General features: G+C 38.3%; 2 protein-coding genes across 2 annotated transcripts; both read left to right on the top strand.

Moving 5' to 3' along the window:
* The first annotated feature begins 2,972 nt into the window (after positions 1-2,972).
* LOC147866611 (polyubiquitin) lies at positions 2,973-4,816 on the top strand. Its single transcript, XM_087317075.1, has 2 exons — positions 2,973-3,049; positions 3,652-4,816. The coding sequence occupies exon 2, from the start codon at positions 3,671-3,673 to the stop codon at positions 4,586-4,588; it is 918 nt and encodes a 305-aa protein (XP_087173201.1). The 5' UTR covers positions 2,973-3,049; positions 3,652-3,670; the 3' UTR covers positions 4,589-4,816.
* Positions 4,817-7,079: 2,263 nt separating this feature from the next.
* On the top strand, positions 7,080-10,571 carry LOC147866610 (pentatricopeptide repeat-containing protein At5g27110-like). Its single transcript, XM_087317066.1, has one exon. It carries the CDS (start codon positions 7,627-7,629, stop codon positions 9,946-9,948), a length of 2,322 nt encoding a protein of 773 aa, XP_087173192.1. The 5' UTR covers positions 7,080-7,626; the 3' UTR covers positions 9,949-10,571.

Raw genomic sequence — 10,571 nt, 5'->3', positions numbered from 1 at the left:
AGTAGCAATAACTAGCCCTTAAAAAAGTTTACGAAATCACAAGAATTACAACTTCAATTATGATTTTTCGAGATTGTGCAGTTGATTATTTTGACCTCGTGGCCAAAGCACCTAGAATGGAAGAGGTAATTTTGAAACAAAGCAACCATACGTTTTATAGCCTTACACATATAAGTGTTTATGGTACCCCTATTTTTTATTCACATAAAGAAGAACTTGAAGGGCTCCAAAGTTTCAATGCGAGCTTCGAAAAGATTCTTGCATTGATGAAAAAACAAAGTTGTAAAGAAAAGTAGTGAAACAAAAGCTTGTTTTGATGTACAGAATGTTGGTACATTCCGAAATTCTGATCGAAGCAACATGTGAACTTGAAGTTGAGTATAAAAGGGGGAGTATAATTGTTGAGTGAAAACGAGGAGCTCCATGTTGGATTGATTAGCTTAAAAAGGAAATGAGGCCATAAAATATGAATTACTTTTGGTAACAATTAATTAACTTAGGATGGGATGAAAAGGATAAATCGAGGGAGTTAAGTACATAAAGGAGAGGATCCATGGAAGGAGAGAAAGGGAGAGAGATCAAGACCAAAATCAAGAAAACATGAAGCTAATGAGAGGATCAATGTTCTGGGTGGTGGTTGTGGTGATGCTTGCACAAGGAAGAGAAATGAATAATTCTTTTGCTGAGACTTTCACAATATCATGGTCGGCTCTAAACTTCACGATCCCTTCCAACACAACCTTTGCACTCGGTGATCAACTAAGTGAGTCTCCTCCTTTTGCTAGAATGAAATGCATTCATCATCAAACAATACTTGATGGTTTTTGTGAATCACTAAGCTAGGGGTGTATATGCCCACTTTGAGCTTATTCAGAGAGATTCTCTTATTGCATGGTTTTCTACAATGTTTGCCCTTTGTATGCACTCATATGTCACTTGATTAGAGCTTACACCCCTCACAAGACCCTTAGGTTATGCTACTTTGTGACATCCTTATACGGACTATCATGCTTGATGCAATGTTGGGGGCCTCCGCAAGATCTTATCTTCATTCACAATATGCCAATGTTAGGCAACTCGCTTTTTAATGTTAGCATGTTGTTTTGAAAATATTAAAAGTAACTCTCGTACTAAGGATAATATCACTAATTATCTTACTAAAATTAACCCTCGCACTAAGACATCATCTTTTGAATTGTTAAGCACAAATATTACCATTGCTTATTTAATCATTTTTGTTAATTACTTTTTTTTCCATATTATTATTACTAATTGTGCTATTTATTAGTTTTTCCATATAATCAAGGTGCAGAAGATTTGGCCGAGGTAAGCGAGGACGACTATGCCACTTGCAATGGAAAGAACCCCATAAACCATTGGATAAATGGCAATACAAATGTGATACTCCAAAGTACGGGGACCAAGTATTTTATTTCCTCGTTCCCAGGGCATTGTCCACCTCTTAAGCTTGCAATTACAGTGCTTGGTCAAATAAATTACACAAATTCTTCTGTTAGTGCTACCACTGCAACCCTTCACTCCGTCCCCACTTGCAACCATGATGATACAACACAAAATGTAAAGAATGATGCTTCTTCAATGATACATGTATTCTCAACTTGGGTTCTATTTGGCACCATTACAACATTGCTATCCTTCTCGCTTATTTGAATTATTAAATTTAGCACCATTGTATGTGTTCTCTTGAGAGAACACACATGCATATTTACAGAGAACATTAAAGTAAATTTTGTCAACTTTAATATTTTGATGTTATATACTATATCCTTATGTAAAAAAACCCCCAAACATATGATAGCTTCTTTTAATATGTTTCACAATAAACTTTATTGATGTACCCAATTGAAGATGTTCAATGGTCTACATAGTTTTAGCCTTTAGGAGAAAGTTTTGTATTGACAGATCCAATGGCTTCAAAGAAAGTTATAAAAGATGCTCAAGCAAAAAAGTGTATGCTTGATCTTTCTTAGATTTTCTTCCATATGCGTCAGTAAAATATAATTCCACAATCTATAGAGATTTGATCAAGGAGATGTGTTTTTTCTCACCTTGTTGATGAGCAAATTTTATAGCAAATTAATCACATGGTTTACTTGATTGACAAACATCACAACAATCGAGGACTATGGAAATTAACCAAGGATTACTCATCGGCATAGTTAAGAGTGATCACGATGTTAAATCAATTGTCAATGTTTGTGATGGAGATATGTGCAAACATGTTTGAGGTTAGTAAATGTGTGGAAATACAAGAGGAATAGGATGATGATATATTATGGTCATGAAGAGGCCAAAAACATGATTGTGCATGAGAATGACAAATGTGTTACAAGGTCTCTTCTATCAAGAGCATCCAAATGTTAAAAGGTTTACTCCTATGCTAGGCGATAGATATATAAGTGGTTAGAAAGCGAGGGTGGTGGTGAACTTGGATGAATTGTGAGATTGACGCATCGAGCCAATTGAGGAAGGTTTTCATTTGTTTTGGTGTAATATATGGAAATAATATATTAAGAAACACTAAGCACAATGGCATGAACCTATAAGAAATGATTTGCAAGGATCTCCATCATATGATAGGCTCTATTCGTATTGTGCTTCAAAACATGGTGGCCTGTTTAATCTCCAAGAATTATAGTATAGCAAACCCTTTAGAACAAGAGGTAAGGTTACATACAGCCTTTTTATATGCTGTGTTTGAATGTGTGACATGTGTGTAAAAATGCTTTTTTTCTTCATTCATCGTCCAATTGAAGGAAGGAAGGAAGGAAGGAGAAGGGGGGCGTTTCTTCGCTTCTTTCTCTATACATACATATAATTAAAATCAGAATTAGAATTATATATAACACGCACACACACACATCAAGAGAAAGAAGAGGAGGAAGAAGAAGAATAAGAAGAGACATCCCATTCTCACCCCTTCGCTTCTTTCCTTCGTCTTCGTCTTCGTCTGCGTCTGCATCTGCATCTGCATCTTCTTCGTCCGATCGTTCGTTTCTTCCGTCCCTGCTGCTTCGCGTTGGTGGAGGTACGTGATTTCTTTCTTTCTTCTTCTTCTTCTTCCTTCCTCTTCCACGTTTTTGTTTCGCCTTCCCCCCCTCCCCTTTTCTCCATGCGTTTGTCTGTGTCCATTTTAGGTTTTCTTCCTCTCCTTTCCTTTTCGAGTCCCGTTTCTCTTCGTGTCTTATAGGATTCCATTTCTTTCCTCTCTCTCTCTCTCCCCCCCTTCTCTGTATGCGTTTGTCTGTGTCGATTTTAGGTTTTCCTTCTCTCCTTGCCTTTTGGAAGTCCCGTTTCTCGTCGCGTCTTGTAGGCTTCCGCTTCTTTCCCTCTCCCTCTCCCGGTTGTTTCTTCCTTCTGTGTTCTTCTTTTTCTCTTAGCCTCTCCGTTGCCTGTTTTGTCTTTGTTTTTCAGGATCTCTTTTCTCTGCGTGCGTGTTATTCTCGGGTTCCAGTTTTTTTGCTACGTTTTGTTCCTTCTCCCTTCAGCTTGTTCGTTTCTTCTAAGGTTTCCCTTCCGTTTTCTCTTGTGATCTTCCAAGGTTTCCTTGAATCTCCAGTGATTCCTAGGGCTTCTGAATTCTTCAGCCATACCGGCCTTATCCCAACTGATTTTCCTGTTTTGCCACAGGCTTCTTCTCGATACCAAGATGCAGATATTCGTGAAGACGCTCACTGGGAAGACCATCACCCTTGAGGTTGAGAGCTCTGACACCATCGATAATGTGAAGGCGAAGATTCAGGACAAGGAAGGAATTCCTCCTGATCAGCAGAGGCTCATTTTTGCAGGAAAGCAACTCGAAGATGGACGAACCCTTGCAGATTACAATATCCAGAAGGAATCCACTCTTCATCTCGTCCTTCGACTCCGTGGAGGCATGCAGATTTTCGTTAAGACCTTGACTGGGAAGACCATCACTCTTGAGGTGGAGAGCTCTGACACTATCGATAATGTGAAGGCGAAGATTCAGGACAAGGAAGGAATTCCTCCTGATCAGCAGAGGCTCATCTTTGCAGGAAAGCAACTCGAAGATGGACGAACCCTTGCAGATTACAATATCCAGAAGGAATCCACTCTTCATCTCGTCCTTCGACTCCGTGGAGGCATGCAGATTTTCGTTAAGACCTTGACTGGGAAGACCATCACTCTTGAGGTAGAGAGCTCTGACACTATTGATAATGTGAAGGCGAAGATACAAGATAAGGAAGGAATCCCTCCAGACCAGCAAAGGCTCATCTTTGCAGGGAAACAACTCGAAGATGGACGAACTCTAGCTGATTACAACATTCAGAAGGAATCCACTCTCCATCTTGTCCTTCGACTCCGTGGAGGTATGCAGATTTTTGTGAAGACATTGACGGGGAAGACTATCACCCTCGAGGTTGAGAGCTCAGACACCATTGATAATGTGAAGGCAAAGATTCAAGATAAGGAAGGAATCCCTCCGGACCAACAAAGGCTCATCTTTGCAGGGAAACAACTTGAAGACGGACGAACCCTTGCTGATTACAACATTCAGAAGGAATCCACTCTCCACCTTGTCCTTCGTCTTCGTGGTGGACAGTAATGGAATGCTTAGGTTTTTCTTGTTATTGATACTATCCAGGATTTTGCAGCTCTTTCATTGTCAGTAGTATGTGGTGTGTTTCTCATAGGTCTTAAACATGTCGATCTTTAGTCCTTTCTCTTGTTTACGTTGTGGCCTTTGTCACTAGGCTCAGGCCTTCTTTTCTAGTCTATGTTGAATAATGTTCTCTGGACGAACACCATCTTAATATAGTTTTCTTATTTGTTATGCAATGTTTCATTGGTATTATTTCTCCTTCTATCTCCGTTGACAACTCATTTATGTTATTGCTTTCAAATTTGATTACGCATCCATCTTATGATGAGAGTATGGTTGTTTGCCATGCTAACCATGTGCTTGTGAATGTTACACTGGGATGGAGAATATTCTTGAAGAATGGTTCATAACTTACCTTTCTGTTTTAATGTATCAAATTTTCATGTGTTCTCAAAAAACGTTTAGTTCTGATAGCCTTGCTTTTTATTATCTGTTCTTGATAGATTGTTGTTCCTGACATTTACCAATTGCTCTCATACTGTTTGTTAGAATGTATTTGCATGATTGTGGCTCCATGAATTGAAAAGAACCATCATACTCGATGCATAATCTAGCTGTGTTTCAACCATATGCAAGACTGTCAGTGTAAGTGGATTCAAATTCATCTATTGCCAAAGTGGAATGCACGAAACAGATTCTGGTTTGTAAGAACATAATGTAAGAATCAGGGCATGTCTGAATATATGTTAAAATTTAGGTTCTCTATTGGTGAGAAGTTGGATTCTCTTCTGGCCAAAAATTTAGTGCATGAATCAGACTCTCTTTGTCAATGGAAATTGCATGAATTGTGTCCAGTGTAGAGTCCTTGTCAATGGAAGTTGTGTGAATTGCGTCCTGTGTTTGACAGGAATGAAATTGTACGAATCAGATTTTTTGTTTGTCAAAATAGAGTTATTTATCAAGAATATTGTATGAATTGGAGGATTTTGTATGTTAGAATGGAATGCAGGATCAGGTTGGGAGGCCTCATATGTTAGAATGGAATGTACAACTCGATGTCTTATTGTTATGGAGACGGGCATGTGTTCTGCAATCGTCAGAATGTTACGATGTCTTATTGTTGCGGATATTGTCATGTATTGTACGCATTATAGAATGACACGTGTGCGAATCAGATTCCAAGGAATGTGTGCACTTTTGTTTGGTAAATGGAGTGTACATGTCGTTGTTTAGCATAATGTTCTTTATTTCCATCTTGATGTATGCAGGTTTATAACTAACGTCTTGTACCAGGGTTTTGAAAATTGAAGGCCCCATATTCTTTGTTTAGCATATTCATCTTGCTGTGTGCAGGTTTACAACTAACTTTTTCTACTCTTTAAGGTTTTTGGAAAGTTGAAGTCTCAACATTTAGAGAAGTGGTTGTTACAAACTGACAACCGAATTAGATTAGAGGCTCTCTATTTATAGTGCATCTTAGAAGAAAAGCCTCTTCTACGGCTCTGCTTGATTCATTCAATGTCTTTGTCCTACCAGATTGGGTCCAAATACCCTTCTCTTTTGTGTGTGTCATGTGAAGTGACAGTAAATCCCGATTATTCTAGTTTGTGTCATGTTAACATTTATTAAACTTAGTACCTTCTTCAAGAAGGAACTAACCCTAGTAGAGTACGACCACAAAACCCTTTCTTTGGCATTTCTAGGTACTGGAAGCAATAACATATCTACCCACTAGTAAGCCAGAACACCTAATCCCTTGAGATTTTGAGGGTGTCTTATCTCACGAGCATCCTTTTCAACCCTCGTAAGCAAACTCTACTAAAAATGTACCAATGCGTGAAGTTACGGAATTATAACTAGCGTTAGCAATGTTCGACCATGACTTGAAGAAACAACTTGAGGATGTCACGCCATAACTAGCCAGTACCAATAAGTCAACATGAGTTTAGATTAAGTGGTGGTGGTTAAGAATTGGCTTATTTGTAATGTTTGAGCCACACCAATATGGTTCAAGTTTGTTTAGTATCTCCCATGATAGTAGAAACATACCACAACTATATGATAATGTCTAGCTACTTCTAGTATTTGATGAATGATTGTAGAACCCGATATTATACAATTGCTTCTTTAACACGTAATGGTGTGTTGCTATCACTTCTTGTGAAACTAGCCTTACTAGCACATCAACGACATAACTTGATAGTTTAACCTAACATTTGAGTACAAAGATCGATCTTGAGTTAGGATTGAGAATTCTCTTGTTATGGATTGTAATACATTCACATAAGTGTTTGACAATGTCCAAACATGGGTTCAATTGACGAGTTCTTAATACTACCCAACAATTGATGTGAGTGTGTGTTACTTGCGAGAAAGTTGTGTGTGTGTGTGTGTGTGTGTGTGTGTGTAGGCCATATTTGCGAGTTTAAGAACCTAAAATGCAACCCTAATAGCATGCACCACACAAGAGGGATGTCCTACTTGCAAAACTTTTGGGTGAGATTTTAATGCTTGCTCCAAAACCCTTCCCACTCAAATGTGGAAAAACCCCCTCCAAAATCAAAAGGGCTATTTGAAATCTTGATCCTGGCTTGATCTACGACACGGGTTTTGGGGTTAGGGTTAGAATTAGGGCTTCGAGGTTTGAGATAAGCATGCTTCTGTACACTAAGAAAAGCAAAGGACTTTTTTCACAATTGTTTTGCTTCCCTCTATATAATATCAGGTTCAAACTTTACCCAGATATGGAGACGGTTGGTCTGATTACTGAGCTATTGAAAGTCTTTTATCTGAATGTGGATATGGAGATATGTTAATATGGAGAAGACATCAAAACCATGTTAAAATTCATATAAAACCGTGCTAAAATGCAGCAGCAGAAGTATCAGACCGTGTTAAAATGACTCACAAGAAGAAGATGATGAAGATAAACATATGTATCTGAAATTCAAAGCTCTAAAACTTCAAATTTCATGAGGTTATGGCCTGAAAAATCCTCATAAAACGTAGTGATTCCATTGTTCTAAACATATGTAGAGCCTATGTTTGGCAAGGAAGCTTCAGGAAGAAGCAGAAGAAGTATTCTCTCAATCAAAAGGCAGCTTAGCTATGGCATAGACTTTCATCAGAAAGAGCTTTGTATTGAACTCGATGCATACATTCCTTTTCTTCGATGTTGCCGCCTTCTTTCACATGGTAAGAGACTTCATGTTTATATTGCAATTCATGGATATGACCGCATTCTTTACCTTCAAAATGTGCTTCTGGAGATGTATAGTAGATGTGGCTCTTTACATGACACATGTGTTATGTTTGCAAAGATGCAAATGAAAGATGTATTTTCATGGAATGTTACAATTAGTTCCCATGCTCGCCACGGCCACGTTGACATAGCTTTTGATCTATTCCGAGAAATGTGGGATTATGATGTTGAACCCAACCAGTTTACTTTGGTTACTATCCTTTCTTTTTGTAATAGTCAATCTTTGTTAATGATCGGAGAATATATGCATATGGTTAGTCTCATGGGAGATGAATGTGAGAATGATGTCATCTTAGAAACTTGTATTGTAAACATGTATTCAAAATGTGGAGATTTGAAGGCTGCTCGGATCATGTTTGATGAGATGATTGTGAGAAATGTGTATTCTTGGAGTGCTGTCATTGCTGCATATGCCCAACATGGAAAAGGGGAAGATGCTCTGAAGTTGTTCAATTTGATGCTAAATCATAGTGGGTTGCCAAACAAAGTAACATTTATATCAATACTTGATGCTTGTGCTAATAGTAAGGATTTAGTGGTTGGGACATGCACACGAACACGCCTTATTGGGACTGAAATTGGTTGTGATGTTGTGGTGGCCACTTCTTTTGTTAATATGTATGCAAAGTGTGGAAATGTAAGAGAGGCTCGCAAGGTCTTTGATGTAATGCTTGAAAGGAATGTGATCTCATGGAATGCTATGATTTCAGCTTATGCTCAACATGGTGAAGGAATGGAAGCAATTCAGCTCTACAAGAAAATGAAAGAAAATCAGGTTGAACCAAACTCAGCTACTTTTGTATCAGTTCTTGATGCTTGTTCGGGCATTGCGGCCTTAAAAGAAGGTGAAATCATTCATGCTGAAATTTTGACTTATCAGTTTGAACCTGATGTTGTCCTATTGACAGCTTTGGTTAACATGTATGGGAAATGTGATTGTTTGAAGAAATCACGTGAAGTGTTTGAGATGATGCCTTACAAAAACAATGTATCTTGGAATGCAATTATTGCTGCCCATGCTCAACATGGTTCTTGTATAGAGGCTTTTGCATTCTTTTATCAAATGCAATGGGAGGGGTTTATTCCAGATCATGTGACCTTCGTGAGCATGTTTGATGCATGTGCTCGGCTTCAAAATCTTGCAAATGGAAAACGATTACATTCACAAATCATTATAAAGGGCTTCGAGTTTGATGTTACTGTTGGAACTGCCATTATGAATATGTATTGCAAATGTGGTATAGTGGAGGAGGCAAGGAGGTTATTTGACATACTTCCAGGAAAGAACTCAATAACGTGGAGTTCAATGATTGGTGCATATGCACAACAAGAACAAGGGAATATAGCTTTCCAATTATATGGCATGATGCATCTAGAAAGTGTTATACCCGATAAAATTTCATGCATTAGTATCCTTGATGTGTGTGCAGATATGGCAGCCCTGATAGAAGGAGAATTAGTGCATTTAGAGGTTGTAATGGAGGCATATGAGTGTGATGATATTGTCGGGACAACTATTGTTAGCTTCTATGGAAGGTGTGGAAGCCTTGAAGCTGCAAGATCTGTCTTTGATAAGATGTCAGTAAGGAGTGTAATCACTTGGAATGCGCTTATTGCAGGTCATGCCCAACATGGCAATGGTGAGGAAACTCTAGAATTGCTTAATCAAATGCAAGATTCCGGAGTTATACCAACAGATGTTACATTCATAAGTGTTTTAAATGCATGTAGCCATGCGGGACTTGTGAATGAAGGATGCTGTTGGTTCAATTGCATGGGGAAGAAGTATGGAATTAAAGCATCTGTGGACCATTATGGATGTATGGTTGATTTGCTTGGAAGAGCTGGATTGTTAAATGAGGCTGAAGGTTTGATTGATCATATGCCCGAAGAACCTACTATTGCAACATGGATGAGTTTACTTGGTGCTTGTAGGCATCAAATTGATCTAAATAGAGCTGAACGAGCTGCGAACAATTTGTTTCGTTTAGACCCAATAAATCCTGGACCAAGAGTAATGCTCTTCAATATGTATGCCTTATCTGGTATGCTGGATACAGCAATGTGGTTGATGAATGAGGAAGGCTCCAGAATTTCATAGGTTCAATTGAAATCCATGCTGCTGTGACACAAAATCACTGGTGATATAAAAAAATGCACAGAATGTGTGATGAATGAGGAAGCCTCCAGAATGGGATGCACAGATTCCCAGATTAAATGCTCAATGGAAATCCATGCTGCTGTGACACAAATCATTGGTCGTATAAAATGTTTGGAAGTAAAAATGCACAGAATGTGTGATGAATGAGGAAGCCTCCAACATTTCATAGACTAGTTCTACGAGTGAATGCTCATTTGAAATAATTGTTCATATGACATGATATCATTTTTCTGAAGAATGTTTATGAGTAATGCTCTTCCACACATAGCCCATTTGTCCTAACTGGCATGATGAATAAAACAATGTACATGAAGTCTCCAGAATCTTTTACAAAAAGCTCAGACTGTAATAAAATGGAAATTTGTGCTGGTGTGGAACAAAACTGCACTCTTGTTGGTCTGCATTTATTAGGTGGCACTCAGAACTACCTAATTGCTCAAATGGAAATCCATGTTACTTATTCAGTGGCCACGAAAAATGAATCAGTAGTGAAGCCCTTCATTATCTTGGTTTTTATTGGCATGATTTCAGATTAATGAAAAAATATCGAGTTTTAGACTTAA

This window comes from Azolla caroliniana, unplaced genomic scaffold, assembly GCF_043228905.1.
Source record: "Azolla caroliniana isolate FFs.n. ecotype wild unplaced genomic scaffold, voAzoCaro1.0.p SCAF_3, whole genome shotgun sequence".
NCBI classification, from domain to species: Eukaryota; Viridiplantae; Streptophyta; class Polypodiopsida; order Salviniales; family Salviniaceae; genus Azolla; species Azolla caroliniana.
Note: the sequence above shows the minus strand (reverse complement) of the source record. Positions and strands in the feature narration are given on the sequence as shown.

Excerpts from the sequence above, each read along its gene's own strand:
- LOC147866611 (XM_087317075.1), top strand. The coding sequence starts at position 3,671 with ATGCAGATATTCGTGAAGACGCTCACTGGGAAGACCATCACCCTTGAG.
- LOC147866610 (XM_087317066.1), top strand. The coding sequence starts at position 7,627 with ATGTTTGGCAAGGAAGCTTCAGGAAGAAGCAGAAGAAGTATTCTCTCA.